This window comes from Fusarium oxysporum, chromosome 9, assembly GCF_000149955.1.
Source record: "Fusarium oxysporum f. sp. lycopersici 4287 chromosome 9, whole genome shotgun sequence".
Taxonomy (NCBI): Eukaryota; Fungi; Ascomycota; class Sordariomycetes; order Hypocreales; family Nectriaceae; genus Fusarium; species Fusarium oxysporum.
In genome coordinates this window covers 3,123,955-3,142,051 of record NC_030994.1, presented here as the reverse complement: position 1 = coordinate 3,142,051, position 18,097 = coordinate 3,123,955, and the positions used below count along the sequence as shown (strand labels likewise).

General features: G+C 47.8%; 8 protein-coding genes across 9 annotated transcripts; 4 read left to right on the top strand and 4 right to left on the bottom strand.

The window, feature by feature from the left end:
- Window positions 1-1,789: 1,789 nt before the first annotated feature.
- FOXG_13015 (uncharacterized protein) lies at window positions 1,790-2,643 on the bottom strand. Its single transcript, XM_018392959.1, has one exon. It carries the CDS (start codon window positions 2,510-2,512, stop codon window positions 1,835-1,837), a length of 678 nt encoding a protein of 225 aa, XP_018251582.1. The 5' UTR covers window positions 2,513-2,643; the 3' UTR covers window positions 1,790-1,834.
- A 344-nt stretch (window positions 2,644-2,987) lies between these two features.
- FOXG_13014 (uncharacterized protein) lies at window positions 2,988-3,134 on the bottom strand (the record flags this gene model as incomplete). The annotated part of the gene is made up of 1 exon (XM_018392958.1): window positions 2,988-3,134. One exon carries the CDS (start codon window positions 3,132-3,134, stop codon window positions 2,988-2,990), a length of 147 nt encoding a protein of 48 aa, XP_018251581.1.
- A 1,351-nt stretch (window positions 3,135-4,485) lies between these two features.
- On the top strand, window positions 4,486-6,489 carry FOXG_13013 (uncharacterized protein; the record flags this gene model as incomplete). Its single annotated transcript, XM_018392957.1, has 2 exons — window positions 4,486-4,525; window positions 4,583-6,489. The coding sequence occupies 2 exons, from the start codon at window positions 4,486-4,488 to the stop codon at window positions 6,487-6,489; spliced, it is 1,947 nt and encodes a 648-aa protein (XP_018251580.1).
- Window positions 6,490-7,999: 1,510 nt separating this feature from the next.
- Window positions 8,000-9,977, top strand: FOXG_13012 (uncharacterized protein). Its single transcript, XM_018392956.1, has one exon. The coding sequence runs from the start codon at window positions 8,080-8,082 to the stop codon at window positions 9,460-9,462; it is 1,383 nt and encodes a 460-aa protein (XP_018251579.1). The 5' UTR covers window positions 8,000-8,079; the 3' UTR covers window positions 9,463-9,977.
- Window positions 9,978-11,051: 1,074 nt separating this feature from the next.
- Window positions 11,052-11,648, top strand: FOXG_20836 (uncharacterized protein). Of its 2 annotated transcripts, XM_018401146.1 has the most exons (4): window positions 11,095-11,189; window positions 11,244-11,294; window positions 11,362-11,452; window positions 11,506-11,648. In XM_018401146.1, the coding sequence occupies exons 1-4, from the start codon at window positions 11,133-11,135 to the stop codon at window positions 11,580-11,582; spliced, it is 276 nt and encodes a 91-aa protein (XP_018251577.1). In that variant the 5' UTR covers window positions 11,095-11,132; the 3' UTR covers window positions 11,583-11,648. The 2 variants fall into 2 exon arrangements, with proteins under 2 accessions (XP_018251578.1, XP_018251577.1); XM_018401147.1 differs by having other exon boundaries at window positions 11,052-11,189; window positions 11,362-11,540.
- Window positions 11,494-13,702, bottom strand: FOXG_13011 (uncharacterized protein). Its single transcript, XM_018392955.1, has 2 exons — window positions 12,106-13,702; window positions 11,494-12,057 (listed from the first exon to the last, which is right to left on the bottom strand). The coding sequence occupies exons 1-2, from the start codon at window positions 13,593-13,595 to the stop codon at window positions 11,631-11,633; spliced, it is 1,917 nt and encodes a 638-aa protein (XP_018251576.1). The 5' UTR covers window positions 13,596-13,702; the 3' UTR covers window positions 11,494-11,630.
- A 361-nt stretch (window positions 13,703-14,063) lies between these two features.
- FOXG_13010 (uncharacterized protein) lies at window positions 14,064-15,975 on the bottom strand. The gene is made up of 2 exons (XM_018392954.1): window positions 14,859-15,975; window positions 14,064-14,807 (listed from the first exon to the last, which is right to left on the bottom strand). The coding sequence occupies exons 1-2, from the start codon at window positions 15,870-15,872 to the stop codon at window positions 14,334-14,336; spliced, it is 1,488 nt and encodes a 495-aa protein (XP_018251575.1). The 5' UTR covers window positions 15,873-15,975; the 3' UTR covers window positions 14,064-14,333.
- A 1,631-nt stretch (window positions 15,976-17,606) lies between these two features.
- FOXG_20835 (uncharacterized protein) lies at window positions 17,607-17,918 on the top strand (the record flags this gene model as incomplete). The annotated part of the gene is made up of 1 exon (XM_018401145.1): window positions 17,607-17,918. One exon carries the CDS (start codon window positions 17,607-17,609, stop codon window positions 17,916-17,918), a length of 312 nt encoding a protein of 103 aa, XP_018251574.1.
- Between the last annotated feature and the right edge of the window lie 179 nt (window positions 17,919-18,097).

Genomic DNA, 18,097 nt, shown 5'->3' with positions numbered 1-18,097 from the left:
TATCATCTGATCGGATACCATACTTCGCGATTGTGTTCTGTACAAGCCTGAACCAGCCACGAATAATAGTCGGATCTTCGCATTTAGCTCTTTGATAGTCATATTTGCGAAATAAACGCGTCTTTAGCTCTGGTTGTCGCTTTATGAAGTTATGAGCCCAGCGCTTGCCAACAGGTGACGCGTCGCGGTCTATAAGCAGAGAATTGGCCATTTCTTCCACAAAACGCAATCGCGAGGGAAATCCTCGCGAATCTAGGTCAAGGACGAATTGAACTATTATCTGTTCCTCTAGATCAGATAGTTTCCGTGAGTTTGGGATGGAATCGCGTCGTGAATGAATGCCATGTTGACGACGATGTAAGGTACGGTAATGGACTTTATAGATAGTTGCAGCGCGTCGGATACTTAATTTGGGGTCATTTTGAAGGGCCTGAAGGGCAAGAAGAATTCTAGCTTCATCTGAGGGTTGTGACATATTTGGTGGTTGAGAAGTATCTGATCAAATGGACATGTTGTAAATTGAGGGATCTTTGTGACACTCGCTTATCTGTGACACTCGCTTATCATACACGTTACTAATAAATTATTACTACTTAAACCGAGAAAGTGCTGCTGGGAGTCCAACGACCCTCTGCGCTCCACAGGTGTTTAAAGTTTTAGTAGGCCATATACTAGAGATTCTAGAAGATTCGACGAGTGTTTGGACGGCTTAGGGGTTCACAACAAGACAAGGAAGACGCCGCATACCAGTACAATTGTGGCTGCTTAGGACCCAAAAGAAGGGCCCTAGCGCCTTTGATGATTTGGATACCTCTGCAGACGAGCTATCACTTGACTTCAAGCGCCCGGTCAAGCGTTCCCGCTCTCTAGAGCAGTAAACTTCCACTGTGGCGTCTACCGCGCTCTGAAGCCGAACGCTTTTATAGACTGGAGAAGATTCTACCTCACTCTGCCTCTAGGGTCGAAGGCGAAGGCGTATCGACTTGTTTAATGGCCAGCCAATATTTCGTTTCGTTCAGCTCCATGGTTGTGGTTAAGGGCATTTCGAAGTCGAGTTTCAGTTGTAGAATTCTAGTGCTAGCAAAGAGACTGTCTATTACATCTAACTCATCCGAAATTTGCAAATTGTACTCAAGAAATCGGCATTTCAAAAATCCTACTCAACAGGTATGTATGTATGTATGTATGTATGTATGTATGTGTATTTTTCGTCTGGGTGGCTGTAACGAAGCCAAATCTCCTACTGGAGCAAAAGACGTGCTGAGCTAGCTAGGTACAGGATACCCCGCTTCCTTCACCATCCAGCATACCAATGGCACAAAAGGTGCTGTATTTCTCAAGCCCGTCACCCGTCAGCGGGTTCGAGGGCAATCTATTGTCGAACTTTTTCCACCGACCAGAATTCTCTCGCGCATCACTACATCTGCTGACGCAGTCCACAATCTCCAGTAACCAAGTTGTAGCTCGTAGTCGACTGTCGCGGCGGCAGGGAAAAACCTCGGGAAGGGATCAGAGGCCGACGGTGCGGCTTGCCTTTAAAGGAGAAAAACCCATCGCAATCGGCGTCGTTGATCGGAAGGATGTCGCTACGAATGCCCGGGGCATCGCCCTCCGATATCTAAGGCGTTCTGGTTCTGAGGTGCCGCCATTAGATCCGACAAAGGTGTTGTCAGAGAAGGCGAACTCTCCAAAATTCCTTCTCTGAAAACTGCTGTTAGGGAGCCGATAGCGTCCCCGCAGTTTTTGTGTGGTCGCGTGGCCTGCAGAAAATCCCGCTCCTAGCACCGCACTAACAGTGCGTGCCAAGAAAGAATTTTTACAGGAGAGAGTTGTCCTACTCAACAGGCCGCTGGAGTAGGAATCCAACTAGGGTAACCATCTGACCTTCATAGCCCGCGCGGCTATCCAGCACCTCCCAGTCCTTGAACTTGCAGAAGCCGAGCTTCCTCATGACGCCGATGCTGCCGGCGTTGGTGGAGGCGATGAAGGCGAACAGGCGCTCGGGCACTTCCTCGCCGGCGGCGACGGCGCGCTCGACCGACGAGGGGTTGAGCTCCATCTCCACCCCCGGGGACCGGGGCAGGCGCCACCAGGCAGCCACGACGGCGGCCATGGCCTCGGAGGCGTAGCCGCGGCCCCAGTACTCGCAACGCACGTAATAGCCGAGGGAGGGCCAGCGGGTCCGGGCGTCGACGCCGTAGACGCCGCCGGCGCCGACGAATTCGCCCGTCGCCGCCAGCCGCATGCCCCAGACGAAGGTGGCGGCCTCGCGACCCGGGCCGGCGACGCGGTCCAGCACCGCCCGCGTCTCATCCAGGTCACGGTCCGCCCGACCCGTCGACATGTACTCGACCACCTCGGGCTGCGTGCGCAGCGCGTGGTAGTCGGCCAGGTCCTCGTGCGACAGCGGCCGCAGCACCAGCCGCTCCGTCTCGATGCTGGCCCGCGGCGTCGCCAGCGGAAGGGTTGGCATCGTTGTCTTGACCCTGATCTTTGGCCCGGGGGCAGCCATGGCGTATGTGGCTCTGTGTGGTTTTGCTCAGGTAAATGCTCGCAGTTACATGGCGATGCCATTTTATCCCTCTGGAGCCCATGGGACGAGCAGTCTCGGGTTTGCCGTAATTGCAGCGAGGCGACAATAGCCGTTTCGGGACATGAACCAGCCCCACCATGCCCATACCTGGAAATGGTAGTGTGAGTCATAACAGGGCCTCAGTAGGGTGGCAGGGTGTGTATTTCGTGTCTCGTGCTCGCAACATTTACGATCATGTTCTGTTTGCATGTGATTCCAGAAGCTTTCGCGCCCAAGAAGGGCTTCTTGAGCAGGGAATATGACGGCTGGGACAGAAGCAGCTGGTGCTGGCTTGGAAAGCGGCAGACTTCATGAACTCAGAGGTACCTCTTCAAAGTGTCTCTTTAGAGGGCAAGCAAAGTTTCTTGTACCGAACATGTCGCAAGTAAACAACTTCCTATTCTGGAAATCTCTCCTATCTGTAGAGCCTCCCCTTCCTCAGCGGCTCGGCTTTATCGTGTTTCAAGCCTAGAGCGATGCGGTCAATGTCGGCATTCGCCTTGACATTCTGCATCATGACCTCGATGCCCTTGAGGACGCGGAGGCGCTCGCTCCCGCTCATGACGCTGTTGAGCTTGTGCTTGGGCAGGTGGAGGTACTTTGAATTGCGGACCAAGGAGCTGGAGTAGCCGAGCACGTCGGGCGCGACGGTTATACTCTAGATGACGACGCTGAAGCAGCCGGCCAAGACCAGGAGCGCGACGCATATCAGGAAAGCCGTAGCCCAGCGCTAGTCAACAATGTAAAGCGTCTTATCCGCGCACTCCACAAAGGCAGGGACCGTCTCGAAGTCCGGGCTCGGGCTTTTTTCGTGCTTGCCACCATCGGCAATGTAAAACTTATTGAAATCAAAGACCGAGTCATTCTATTGTTTGACTGCGATGCAAAAGTTACATTTGAGCTGCTGCACAATCTTTCGGCGGAGTGGATTCACCATGTTGACAAGGGAGTTATCGCTCAATCCCACCCACCATCTCAGAAATGCCCGCCCTGTCCCCACCAGGTCGATTTCGATGATAGTTTCGCGGTCTAGTGTGTGCAAACCCAGAGAATCAGATTTCCCTGCTGGCTAGCATTGCGAGCCGATGTAGATAGGTCCTTATTACCTAGGGTATGTAAGAGCTCTTTCCCAGATAGGAAGGGTCTGAGAGTTTATAATATAATCTGCCGCAGATTCAAGAAAGAAAGTAACTAAAGCCCAAGGCCGACTTGATAGAAAGTCATATCTAAAATGTTTGAAGATAGAGTTATAGAAATGCATATTGGCGCTGAGCCTAAATAGCTCAAACTGTTTGCTTATTGTGAATCGGTTTATACCGAGGTTCAGAGACGGCAATGTTGGTTTTTAGGTGAAGGCAAGGGTTGAGTCTTCAAGGCGGAGTCCAAGAGTAGCAGCTGTTTCCTTCTATAACAGAATATAGCCCAGGCACTGTAACTAAATGCCTTCTTACAGTTACGCTTATCAGGGATCTCTGATTCGAGATAGATGTATTTCCTGGCTCCCAGAGACCAAATTGTCTTATTTGTTCAGTATCTTATTAGGGGTCTTTATTACTATATTACAGTCTATACAGCATTATTCGCTTACCCTCTCTAATAATCATTGGAATGCCTCAGGCATGGCTCCGGTTACGAGGCTCTAGAAAGTGACCTTAGTCCCCAACTCCAGAAAGTTTACCAATGATGGCGTGTGATGTGTCGGTTACACGAGGCCAACCGCATGGCTCTCTGTGGGAGGTGATAGAGTCAGCGAATAAGCAAATGGGAGAAGGGTCCTCGCGCTTACTGTGCATATAGTTATCTTTCTTCAACCTTATATGGAACTAGAAAGACTGCAACAAAACCCCATGGGAGACGTAATTTGAGCCAGTTTCTCCATTCTTGAGGTTATTCCTCTTTGTCCTTGCAAGATCATGGCTACCCTACCTAGACCCTTAACCCTCGCAGACAACAGTCCGCAATGGGCATCTAGTTGTCCAACCTGCATGGCTATCTGGCTCTAATTCTCAGACCCTGAATCTGCACCTGACATAAATCTTGAATCTTCAGAAGGAGCGCTTTCAACCACGTGTCCCAACCACAAACTACTACTGGAGAAGTTCATTGATTATGTCCTCTCTGAGGGACCTCACAGTAAAAGTTTCAATAATAATAGCATCGTTGAACTTCTAAAACCAGGCAAAGGCTCCAGCGTAAACATCAGCCAATTGTTGTCTAATGTTGGCTACTCTTGGAATTTGCTGTTGGTGAAGAAGATTGGCGTTCCTGACCACCCAGGTAATGGGCGTGTACTTGATACGGACTGGGTCGATATCGGACTTGTTAAGAAATGGAAGCACGGATGCATTTCTTTCCATGGCGTCAAATGCGGAAATCCTCTCAAAGTATGGCCTACTCGCCCTGCTTGGCTAGTCGACGTGCAGAAGCAGTGCGTTGTCCCGGGCCATGAACCCGTTGACTACGTGGCAATAAGTTACACTTATGGAAGCCATACTCCACCAGTAGTTACTTCGGCCGCCTTCAAAGGGCTGCAAAAGCCTTTCGCTCTGGCAACTCCGGAGTTCTCAGACCTTGTATCGCCCATCATTCGCCACGCCATGTACCTAACTTCAGCCATTGACGAGCGGTACCTGTGGGCTGATGCACTCTGTGTCACTCACCACGACCCCGAGGCTGCTTCTGAGCAGTTGAGGTCAATGGGCGCTATTTATGCTAATGCAGTTGTGACTATCATTGCCACAGATGGTGACTCTGGGCCTGCGATATCTGGTCTCAAGGGCATATTCAACCCCCGAGGGCTGAGCCAGAATGTCATTCGTTTTGGGGACGAGAGGCTCATTCTTCGGAACACTTCCTTTCTGGACGAGATGATTTTCTTTCCTACCCGGCGTCAATCTTATTATCAAAGAGGCTGGACATGTCAAGAATATGCAATGGCGAAGAGAAAGATCATATCCAATAACCTCGAGATCCACTGGGTATGCTCATGTAGTTTATGGCATGAGGAACTGACCCTATTCACCGAGATCGATAATGAGCTCCATCCTCAGTCTAATATCGTGATGGCTGGGTTCCCAGATGACTCATCTCTTCGCCGCTATTTTGACGAATACAACCAGCGGTCGTTGGCCTTTGAGGAAGATGCTCTCCCTGCTCTCTCCGGTTTACTATCAGTCTTCAGTCGATCCTTCGAAGGTGGATTTCTGTATGGGATTCCAGAGATGTTCTTCGAGCATAGTCTCTGCTGGCGAGCATCTGGGACGAAAGGTCTGCAACGCCGCATCGCGTCAAACAGACCTGTTGAAAGTCGTTTTGAGTCTTCTGCCCTTCCTTCGTGGTCATGGCTAGGTTGGAAAGGCTCTGTCTATACGCGCAGCCAGACAGGAATTCGGGTTGACAGCAACTATATCTCTGAAGAAGAATATGTTGAAGAAGCATTTCCTATTACCGAGTGGTACACAAGTAGGTTACCAACTGATCCACAGGAGCAAAGGCGAAGAATTCGATCGATTTGGTTCGAGAAACGTGAGGGATGTAAGGATTTCACCAAACCTATGCCACCAGGGTGGAAGCGTGTACCAGTATCCGAAAATGAGCCCCTCCTCTACCCTGATGGCTGCAGCAAATATCTCTTCGAGCATGAATCTATGCTTGAGCCCTATGGGAGACCTTCAGAGTGGTACTGCCCATTCCCCGTGGGTGAGATCCAGGAATCAACACCTCCCTTTACGCCAGAGCAAACCCAATATTTATTCTGTGAGGCATCCCAAGCCAGGCTGTCAGGGTATCAACAGGATTCTGTTAAACTACAATACTCGTGGGACAACGAAGCAAAGCTTTGCGATGGACTTGGAAAGGATATTGGAAATTACACCTTCCTAACGAGGAAACAAGGGATCGATTCCCGGAGAATGTGAACGGAGGCGAGACAGGGCTACAGGTTGACATCATAGCGGTGTGCAGATTGAAAAGATGTTCCAAGACATGGGATCGAGTAGATTGGGAGACACGACTCCCGATTACTAAGGAGAATTTATACCTTGTGCTCTGGGTTGAGTGGAAGGATGGAGTGGTATACCGACTTGCAAGCGGGGATGTGATAGCATCGGAATGGGAAAGCTTAGATCTGGAGAAGGTTTCTCTTGTCCTAGGTTAGACAATGAGACAGACTTAAATCAGATCGAATAATATCTTTCAGGCGGATCTCAGGGGAGCTCTTAGTGTCAGTGAGAAATATACGATATCTGGTGCACCAAAAGAATTGAAGAAGAGAATACCCAAGTGTTGAAGGAACTCGGCAAACGCGGCCACGGTTGAGCTCCAGTTCCGAGGTTATGTTATCTGCGTATTGTCATCTGACCCGTGGGCCATAATCTGCTCGTAGCCGCTTTTTTGCATCGTGGTGCCGTTGTACTTGCATATAATGTCTAAGTTGTGAGCCAGATGTGTTATTTGCAGTTGAGACTTGTGGCTGAGTGCTTATATCACCACAGAGAACTTAGTACTTACGTATCAATGTGGCAGAGAACTAAATGTGTCGCTACGGGAGCAAATATGGGCATCGGTAACAGCAGTGGCTTTTTTAGTCACTTCGTATGCTACTAGTTCGTCTGTTCAATCTAAAAAAGTTTTATATTTCTCATCATCTTCGAGCAAGGTACTATTCTGATTGGCTTTTCAATACCCTTATGACATTGCCGTCCAGCGACAGTCTCTTGATTCTCGTATTATTCAGCCCCTTGATAAAAGATAAGCTGAATACCTCGCTTACGCTCAGCTATAATGTGATGGTCTGTTTCCTCTGTTGTGAGAACGGTCGAGAACGTGTTAGGGATTGAGTTTGCCAACATTCCAGGCGAGGTAGCGGTTTATACGCCACTTGCTTATTTCCAGGCTTGTCAACGCGGGGCCACCAATGAGGAATATCACCAGATACTACTAGAAAATGCCTCAAGGTGATTTCAAGACATCCTTATTTGGCAGAAACATATTAGAGCTAAATCTTTACTGCTTCGGAATAAGGCACCTAATAAGCTTTAGCTCTTAGTTGATAATTCTTTTGCTTCTGTATTTCCTTAGAATATAGCATAGAATAGAATTATGTTTTGACTCTACTAAACCAGCTTGAAAATTTAATTAGTTTATATACTTTAACGCTGAGCTAATTATTTCTTCAATAAATTAAGTATTTATATGGCCTAGAGCTCAGAGAGATCTCCAAGTAGTAAAACTAAATTGCATTACTTTTAATCCTTCACGTGGTAGACAAAGGAATGTTGTGGCTTATTATAACCAAACACTAATATTGTTACATTCTTACCGTATTCCGAGGCTTTCACACAACGCTGAGGGATGTTTCTAGTGCGGACAGCATTTATAAATTCAACACTTCCCTGCAATAATCCTGTTGCCAGAGGGCAAATTCATAGTGCATTGTGGATCCTGAATATACATCAAATGTCCCTGTGTTCCTGGGCCTCCCACTAATTATCTAATATCTCAGCACTATGTTACCCAAACTCCTTCCTATTATATTAATTGCAAGCGCTCTCGCAGCGTCTCAAAACCCTCTCCCCTATGCTCATGAGCCAAATCGATGCGATGCCGCTTGTCAATTCGCCTACCGACAAGTGCTAGCTATGGAAGCAGAACGCTGGGTTAACCAAGATATCACCACTGATCCCTTCTATTCGAGCCCCTCAAATATGTCAAAGTATTCGACTGGAGACTTAATAAAATGGGAAAAGGTTCCATCTGACCAGGCTTATCGGCGATGGACTGTCCCTGCTGGCATATCATTAACCCGTTTCTTTTACATGTCTGAGGATGTTACAGGGAAGCAGCCCCTTCCAGCTACAGGTATTGTGCTTACTCCATACTCTAACCCCCTGGGCAAGGATAAGCCATTCCGTACTGTTGTTTGGACGCACGGGACAGCTGGCGGAACCCGACAGTGTTCACCATCAAACCATCGCGCACTACTCTATGGGTGGTCAGCTCCGTTTGCTCTAGCTCTTGCAGGTTACATCGTTATTGCCCCCGACTATGCAGGCCAGGGAAGCGAGGCTCAAGGCTTTATGTACGAGGCTGGTATTCTCCATGCAGCAGATGCCAGCTCAAGCGTCCAGGCTGTACGAAAGGCTCTAGGCAGCAAGATTACAAAGGAGTGGGTTGTCATAGGCCACAGCGAAGGTGGAATGTCTTCTTGGCGCACCAGTGAGCGAGAGGCAAAGCCTGAGAAGGCCATAGGTGGCTTTATCGGCGCCGTTGCTCTTTCTCCTGGCCTTGTCCCAAGCAAGATTATTACTGAAATGATCCGCCGTGCTGGAGACGGACCCGCTGGAGACTTTCTCTCTGCCCTCCTTCTACAGTCAGTTTCAACCATCTACCCATCTATTAAGGTCGAGGACTATGCTTCCGATATTGTTCTTGCCCGGATGCCTCTTGTCAACCAAGGATGTTTCTACACTGCAGCTTCCCTCTACAGCAACCTAACTGTCAGCCAACTTTACAAGAATGTCAGCTGGATTCAACACCCCGATTTCATCAAATGGGAGACACTATATAATGGTGCAAGGCCTCATAAATTAGCAGCTCCCTTGCTTGTGATCCAGGGCGCCGAAGATACCTTAGTCTACCCTGACACATCTGAGGAGGCTTTTAACGATACATGCAAAGAGTTCGCTGGCTCGACGACAGCTGAGTATAGGCTATATCCCGGTCTTGGTCACGGTGCTGTTCTCCCTGCTTCACAGCAATATTTCCTTTCGTGGATTGAGGATCGGTTTAGCCACGTTTCTCTCAAAAGAGGCTGTAGGAAGCTGACTCTGACACCCGAAACTGACACCTTTTCCGCAGTTAATGATGAATGGGTTGCAGTAATTACTTAGGGGACTTTGCATAGATTAATGCCTGGGAATGGATCAGTGAAGGAAGGCCATATGCAAAGACATCAACATACCTATGTCATCATTTGCATTGCTTCAATAGGTCTCGAGAATATGCAACGTCGCTTTCAAGCCTTGCCTTTACTTACAAAACTGGTGGAATTCAACCTTCAAGTATCTTCCAGGATTGGATAATTCACCTAAACACTCTCGAGACTTTTGCTTTTGCGCTGGCCTGGCGGTCAAAACTCGATGTTTATTACCTGAAAGACATAGGGATGATGAGGAAAGAAAGAAAAAATAATAGAAAGAGGAGAACACCTACAAGGGCGGCTACCGTTTGACCAGGTAGTTAGTGCCGCCCAAAGCACACGGATGCTTGGGTTGTATTGATACAAGCAGCCGTTTGCAATGCAACGAGGAAACAGCGCCATCCATTTCAAATAAAATGGACCAAGATAAGCAACACAAACTGCTGTTGTATTACATATTCAATGCTAGTAGCCTTGAATTCCTCATTTCCCATCATATGTGACATGTTGATAGGATTCACTTATCTGCGTGATTAGACTCGCGATTTGACCGCGTGGGTCAAGATTGGCGAGCGGCACTGCGGCGCAGTAATGGCGTTTGATAGACGTGGCAACTTACATGACAGCGAAGAACCCCAATTCAACAATGGGAAGGCTTGGTGAGGCTCTTATCATCCGCGGTCTCGGCGTTGGCGAGCTTATCGAGATGATAAGTCGGCCGTCTGGGTAGAACAGAACTAGAAAGTGGTATCTTCCTTGAAATCCCCTCCCGATTCTTGGGAACTGATAATTCTATCGTTGAGTATACGTCATAAAGAGTAGTTTCATCTTATACCTATTACTACGGTGGTCTCGTTCATGTTCGCCAGCCACCCTGAGAACACCAATGCCGCTATACAATCTCTGAAGCTGTGATATATATGACAACCAGGCATACGTTCGAGAAGAGCGCTGCGACCAGGGCTCATTTGCTTTGAAACTCACTGATATGTCATTGGGCACTGCGCATGTGTCCTATAATGCTTCTCCGCAACCACTTTCTGTTTTATCCCAACACTTGTAGAGTTTCTTTTGCACTTTCCAAGTCCCCGTCTTGGAGTTTGAATTTTGCGAGGCGAAGCAGGACGTCTTTGGTGAACGGACTTGTAGTTGAGCCGCGGCCAGGCCGCCAGCGACATCGACATGCCTGTCTATGATATATTCCATTATCTCGAGGGCCTCAAAACCGAGGTGTGCCAGAAATTATTCCATCGATGATGGACTGGATGATGTCACTTACGGGCGAAACCAGAAACTTGGCCCTCAATTTCATAAAAGGGAAAGAATGTCTCATTTTGGCCAGCTGGGTTCAAGGATTTTAGTTGACAAGCTTGTGCATCCAACCAACAGCATCGCTACGAGAATTCTAACGTCGATCACATCCAATTGACTCTTAGCTCCAGACCTCACTATTGGGCCAAGCAATCTTTCAGCTGTGGTCCAAGCACTGCACTGCAGTAGCGTCTCGCAGATCTCGCCCGCCACTGACGTGACTCCAAAATGCCTCACTTTATAAGACAAGAACTTTTCACCATTCCAAAAGCTTCAATTCATCAAGCCTTATACTATACTCGATCTTTCAATTATACATCAAATCCAACTATGGCCACTGTTGAGATCAACGACGCAGTGTTCTGCCAAGAACATCTCGCAGAAATTGTCAGTATGCCATCTCTTGTCCAGACCTATACATAACTAACATATTGTCCATAGTGTGAAGATTGCAGTGTCGACTTACGTGAGGAGAACGACGCTTTCTACGGAGTACGTTGACCTTCTTTTTTTCCCTAAAAGCAAAATTATTTATTTACACTCCTTACTCGCGATGTAGTTTGACTCTGTGGAGCGCGATGCAATCGAAAGCCCACATGCCTCCATCAACGACGATGGCGTTTATATGTGCAAGAAACATGACAACGCTAGCAAGTCACGGCCATTTCCCGCGGAAAAATGGAATTCTAACCGGAAAGTGTAGCGTGCAATCAGTGTTTTGGTTGGAAGAAGATGATCACCAAAGCTCGGATGGACGCCAAAAGAGCTGGCAAGCATTAGTAGCTAGGGGAGTGACAACTCAATCATTAGCTATTTATTTCCACCATTCTACCTCCTCGACCTGAAGTCAAGTCTCCTCCTGAAAGCTACCAACTTGGGAACTATCTCACTTGCAAGCCTCCAGTTCAGATTCTCTTGATAAGATGAGAACTTGAGCACGGATGTAACCCTGATACCGCGATAGATACCCTCAGCATCATGCATCGCCATCGGCCATAGATTCTCAAGAAAGGCGCTTTGCATAATCAACAGTGCGCCCAGCTCATCCCATAAGAGACTGCCTTGTATGCGCAAAGTTCCCTTGTAGGCTGGCGATTCAACGTTTTCTTCGTCGGCTGGTTTGTACTTCGCGTCAATAGCGACAACGAATTTCTCTTTACCGGGTTCTGGTTCGAGGTATGATTTCATCGTTGCTTCATCGATGACGAGGAATACTCTCTCGTGTACCGCCTGATCTGAAATGGTTTCGAAATGCCTGCATAACTTTTAGCCTTTTTCATTGTCTTCACATCATTGAACTTACTTCTTGGCAGCGTCAATATCATCGTCTAGAATATCCTTCTCCTTACCATCAATCCATTGTATCTTGCACGCTTTTCTTATATCATTGATGCCAACCGTCCCTCGTCCCCAGTCCGAAATATCAGCCTCAAGCTTTGCCTTGAACAAATCCCACTTCTCAGGACTATATCCATGACACAGCCTATACGCCACAAAGCCCAAACGTTTGTTCGATTTTCGTCGAGCATACTCAATCCATGGCACAAAGTCTGGATGGTTTGGAAGACCTCGTAGTTCTTCCCTAGCCATAGCCTGTGCGTCAATCTGACTAATCGCCGAGATAACCATACACGCTGGGTCAGTGACGCCAACGGAGCTTCGAAGCTGTCTAAAGTCCTCATGCTCGAAATGACTGTACATCTCCTTCCGGTCGAGATATCTGACACGTTTGGTGTAGTCAGACGCTCGCCATGCTAGATTCGCAGACCAGCTGATCGTTTCTGTGCGGAAGCCACCTCCATGGGCTTCTGTGAGTCGATCGTCCTCTTTCACTGGAAGACTATCGCCTTTGTATCCATCCGTGGGCATCATTATGGTGTAATCAGCCTGAGAGGTGTTTTCGGCAAGGTCGTGGAGCTTGTTTGTCAGTTCCCATTGTTTATCGCTGTAATGATCCGGGTGATCGGGTTGATGCAGCGCGAGCTCTTGCACAATTGACTCTCGTATGCGATCAATGTGCTCGATGATCCAGTGGTGCGCATTCTCACAGATGGAGTCGTATTGGGCTCTGATGAACTCATACCAGAGACCAGTGACTGATACATATTCATACACGCCGTCATCCACTTCCGCTTTCCTCTTTGCATTTATCGCCTGCTCAAACACCTTGAGATGGTCCCATATCAAGTTATAAGTCTTTCGCAAAGCCGCCTTGGTGCGCTTTGTGTTCAGGTAGATAAAGACATTGATGACCGCAACGAAGTAACTACAGGCTTCGGGGAATCTGTCCGGATGATCTAGCCCCAACTCTTGCCATCGTCTCTCAGATATCGGTGGCACCCCTTCCCAAAGCCTCGACTTCATAGCATGAAGTTCTTTGGCAATCGGCCAGAGTCTGGAACTGTCTTCATAAGAACCAATTCGAATACCTATCCATTCCCCAGTCGATCTCGCTTGTCGATTAAGTGGAGCAGGCGCCCATTCCGAAGCTGGTCTAGTCAAGTTTTTGACCTCCTCGACCGTAAGCAATGGGCGAGACGTTTTTCGATCGCCAGGAAGTTCTCCGTTCATGAGAAATTCAAAGAAGTGAGGAATTGTTTGAGGATCCATGATACGGTCTGTGATCCACAATTGATGCTTCTTCCCAGGTTGCGGACCGAAAACTAAATGGCTGATGTCTGTAGGGCTGTTTTTTCGTTTGATCCGCGCTTGACGGAGATGAGGCGTGGCTGGTGTCCCATTCTGGGTCAGAGCCATGTCTAGCTGTAACATCCGGTCGCCTAGACCCGACATTGTTGCGATATGGTGATGGTTTGCTTTATTGTACTGAATTGGTGATAAAAATAGATGTCGTTGAGTGAGGTGACCATGGAAAAGGGGAAGACTTTTTAAGTAATTCGTAGCGAGGTTGTTGGTTCGCTGGCATTAAAGCCGGACCCGTTATTTCGGGCACAGTTAGGCAGCCGGTGGGCAAATCATACGGTGAGTTGACAGCTGAACCAATTATATCAGCCACTTCAGAGGGGAACTAACTCAAAATGCGTTAGAGCTGTGACAACCAACACTGTTGGTTCTATCAACGTTGTTGTTACAGATTGATGTTTATTTATGCCTCAACTCAGAAGGGGAAGTTGAAAGGCAATTTCAATTATATCTTATCCAAATCTCACCTTTAAAGAGAGATTCAGTTACACTCTAATAGTCCGCTGGAGTCAACGTCTAACCACGGAGTACATCTCCGTTGAATATGTTGGTTTTGTAGTCGCGAAAGGAGATTCACTTGAAAAGTGTTATGCTACAAGCTGAAACCTAAGAAAAAACTCTACTCAGCGAAGTAATCTATTGCATTAGAAGCGCGGGTGTATTGCTTGGCCGAGTTGGTTAAAGGTCGATGAGAAAAACTGATGAAAATAAAGGCTACCCGGGACTTGTCTTGCATGAATAACAAATCTATAATATTAAACCGATAAAACCCGCTAAATAACAAGTCTATGTACAACAGGAAATCTACAACTCTTTATACAAATTATTTTAAGCCTTGGGCTTGATGGACTGAGGGTTGCGGAAGATGTTCTTGGGATCGTACTTCGCCTTGATCGACTCCAACTTGGGCAGGTTGCTTCCCCAGTACATCTCCGTAGCTCTGTCGCCCTTGAGCTGCGAGTCAGGGTAATTGACATACATACCCCAAGTACCCGCCTCCAGGGTATTGGAGATACTCTGTCGCAGACCCGTGATCAGGTTGAAACCATCAGAGGGGTACTTCTGGTTCTGAGCAACACTGTCGTAGAACTGGAAGAGGAGAAGGGCGTCGCGATGAACGTAAGCTGTGTCGGTGGGCTTGTGTTTGGAAATCGCGGAGTATTTGCCTCCAGAGATGTCCATCTGCAACCACCATGAGTGACTGCTGCTTTGGCCGGTGGTGGAGATGTAGTCGACGAAGGATTTGAATTGAGCGAGAGTGAGCTCAGGTGCTTGAAGACTGCTAGCATAGAAGTTGTCATGCTGCCAATTGTTAGCGAAGAATCACCATTATGTGAAAGGAGATAGACTTACTGCATCGTATGAAGCACTAGTAGGGTTGACATCGACATTGGCACCAGCAAAGTGAGTAACCAGTTGAATCCAATCGACAGTCGTCGCACTGACTTGAACATTGAACTTGGTAAGCAGAGGCTGAAGAGCCTTCTTGAGCTCAGCTTCCGTACCAACAAAAGCACCGTCAACACTGTATCCGCTCTTGGAGATAAACATCTGCATAGTGATTTCCGCAGGCATAGTCTTTCCAAACTCCTGAAAGTCCAGCAAATTCTGAGGAGCGGTTTGCTGATTCCAGTTAAGACCACCAATATCGAAGTATGTGATTTGTTCAGGAGCAGCGAAGGTGTCGAACTCGAGCTCAGCGACGACACCGAATGAAGCACCAGCGCCGCGAATGGCCCAGAAAAGATCGGAGTTCTCGGCCTTGGAGCAGTGAACCACTTTTCCGGTGGGGAGAACAACAGTAGCGCCCTTCATCAAGTCCAGCGTGAGACCGTACTTGCGCGCGACCATTCCGTAGCCGCCGTGCAGGGCGTGACCACCGATACCAACACCAGGACAAGTTCCATGAGAAAGAGCACGCTTTCCCTGGTTCCAAAGCTCAGTAGCGACGTGGCCAAGTCTAGCGCCAGGTTGAATCTTTGCGGTTCCATCCTTGGCAAGCTTGACGCTATATAAGCGATCCAGCTCAATCATGAGATGGCCGTCTTCTCCACCGAAACCAAGGGATGTATAACTGTGGCCACCGCTCTTGGCATTGACTGCGACGCCGTGTTTTGAGCCGCAAGCGACAGCGGCGGAGATTTGAGCGACTGTTGTAGGGACTGCGATGGCGACGGGTTCAAATTGAAGGCGCAGATTGTAGGCGGTGCCGTCTTCGGTCCATGTTGGAGTGCCTTTGCTATCAATTGGAACTTTGGCTTGGACAAGACAGCTGTTCACAGCTTCTCGTTTCGTCGGCACAGCTAACGACTTTGAAGCATTGGCCACGAGGCCGATGACCAAATATTGTAGCGTATTCAGATGCATCGTGAATTAATTGGGGGTATAGAAGAGTGATGGAAGGATGAATGGAATGAGATGAAACAAAGGGGATGGAGCAGATATTAAATGTTATTAAATATATCAACTGCCGTGGCCACCCTCGCACTCGCATGATCCACAGATCGACATGTTACGAACTGACATTCAAGCCCAATACGACATGAGCTAAAGTAAAAACTACGTTGCGGATCTAGCATCAATGGTCCTCGCTGTCCCCGGTTGCATAACAAACATTACACCATCCCTGCCAGCGTCACCATAGGAGAAATTACGAACTTTAAGCCGCTAAAACAATAGGTTCTCCTTCCCGCGACACTAACTGCCGCTCAATACTAACGTAAGACATGACCAGCAGAGGAAACTCAGATCGAAAATGCAACGTTGATGAAAAGGGTCCCCAGCTAAAAACTGAACTAGTGGCGCTGATTCTCGTGATTCCAAGCCTCAAAGTGCCGATCTACCGCGCAGCATACGAAGTGGACCCTCTATAATTAGCATCTGGCAAATCACGGACCTCACTAAGCATAGACCATGATGTCACGGCTTGACTAGCTTCAAGCTAGAGTTACTAGTAATGGCAACGTTTATGGGTTGGAATGATGGCTGCTGACTGTGTTAAAGGGATTGCCGATTTTGAAAGAAGCTTTTCGGATAGTGCGAAGCATAGAACCTCCGAGTCTACAATTCTCTGATTACAGTTTCTCCAGCTTCGACTTTGCAGCCTGTCAAGATGCCGTCAACGGGCTTGACTTTGACTCCTGACGCCATCAAGCTGATCTGAATGTATCTGCTCGAAGCTCAAGATAGGTAAGTGGTGCACTAATGAACAGGTAGAGTTTCCTGAAATGTCTCTTATTCAAGCCAGGAAGTCAGAGCTGTGCACAAGTTATCAACGACTAGAGAAATATTAAAAGTGATAATCATCACGTTGTATGCAAACTTACCTTGCGTCACTTACTTACTGTCCGGCGTTTATAGGTCCTTAACTTAGAGATTTACTAGCAGCGATAGCGGACTAGATGCAATTGCGCGTGGAACAGCCTTTTCAACTAGCTGGTTGTCGAATCTTGATATCTCTGCCCCTAAAACGCGTGTTTGGAGGCTTCATTAACGATGGTCCCGTCGAGGCACAATGTAATCGTTGTTTTGCCATGGGGTCTGATGCTCTAATACCGTTGAACATGTGAGGCTGCCTTGATGTTCTTGCCATGCCATAGAATAAGAGAAACTACCTAGGTCTCTCAGACTGTATTCGTCATTAATCGGCGTTGTATGAATGAGAGCAGGTACGTGGATATCTCTACAGGATATGCTGAAAGCCGTCGGTCGGTATGATCTAATGTCTTCTGCCTGCGTCACTAACAATGGCAATGTGGTAGTAATAGTGACACTTCGCGCCGCTACTTTGCTGAGGAGTCTGTGAGCCATTTACGATGGTTACAAGTTGCGGGTCACTTATTCATGACATTTAACAGTAATGAATGGCACAACAGTCCAGTCATGTTCACTCTCCGAGGATTGTCGTGACTGTGAATCCAAACTTCCTCATGTCGATAGACAGAGAGTAACAGCAAAAGTCACGTTCGAGTCGACCACGTGAACCAGTAAAACGCAAGCCAAGCAGCCTATAAAAGCTGGTCCAGGTACGCACTACAGGCTGCTCCCCAAACCAAGATATTCAACAATACCCCCAATACTTGCCAATATACCCATACCAACATGCCGCTTCGAACTAAGACAGAGATCGCGATAGAGCTCGTTAACGTCAGAGGCGAGATAGACAGGGTAGCAACCGATATAAAGGACGCGAGTTGGGAAATACAAGAGGTCCTGGCGAGAAAGATGGCTGCCGAGTCGATAGTAAGTGGGAACTTTGGGAAAGACGAAAAGGTTGTGGCTCAACAGCAATGTCACGAGATTTGTATACAATTAGCGGGTCTATACCGTAAGCAAGACCGACGCGAGCAGGACTTGGACAACCTGAAGAGGAAGGAGACAAGGCTTAGCAGTCAGTTGCAATCCGCAAACTAGGCGATTGAATACATTCAAAGGGCGTTTCACTTGCAGTATAAGATGTAATACCTTTATGGAAGGCTAAATTGTAGGGTATAAGAAATGTTATGGGGCTTCAAATCCACACTCTTGCATCTACGACTTCCCTCTTGTAATGAATAAAGCAATGACGTATAGGAGTTGTTCCTTGGTAAAAG

What these genes read in the sequence shown, in the direction of transcription:
- FOXG_13015 (XM_018392959.1), bottom strand. Translation starts at nt 2,512, where the DNA reads ATGGCTGCCCCCGGGCCAAAGATCAGGGTCAAGACAACGATGCCAACC.
- FOXG_13012 (XM_018392956.1), top strand. Translation starts at nt 8,080, where the DNA reads ATGTTACCCAAACTCCTTCCTATTATATTAATTGCAAGCGCTCTCGCA.
- FOXG_20836 (XM_018401146.1), top strand. Translation starts at nt 11,133, where the DNA reads ATGGCCACTGTTGAGATCAACGACGCAGTGTTCTGCCAAGAACATCTC. An exon ending in AGAACGACGCTTTCTACGGA is followed by an intron (nt 11,295 to 11,361) that starts GTACGTTGACCT and finishes CTCGCGATGTAG; the next exon opens with TTTGACTCTGTGGAGCGCGA. An exon ending in CAAGAAACATGACAACGCTA is followed by an intron (nt 11,453 to 11,505) that starts GCAAGTCACGGC and finishes CGGAAAGTGTAG; the next exon opens with CGTGCAATCAGTGTTTTGGT.
- FOXG_13011 (XM_018392955.1), bottom strand. Translation starts at nt 13,595, where the DNA reads ATGTCGGGTCTAGGCGACCGGATGTTACAGCTAGACATGGCTCTGACC. An exon ending in GATATTGACGCTGCCAAGAA is followed by an intron (nt 12,058 to 12,105) that starts GTAAGTTCAATG and finishes AAAGTTATGCAG; the next exon opens with GCATTTCGAAACCATTTCAG.
- FOXG_13010 (XM_018392954.1), bottom strand. Translation starts at nt 15,872, where the DNA reads ATGCATCTGAATACGCTACAATATTTGGTCATCGGCCTCGTGGCCAAT. An exon ending in CTAGTGCTTCATACGATGCA is followed by an intron (nt 14,808 to 14,858) that starts GTAAGTCTATCT and finishes AACAATTGGCAG; the next exon opens with CATGACAACTTCTATGCTAG.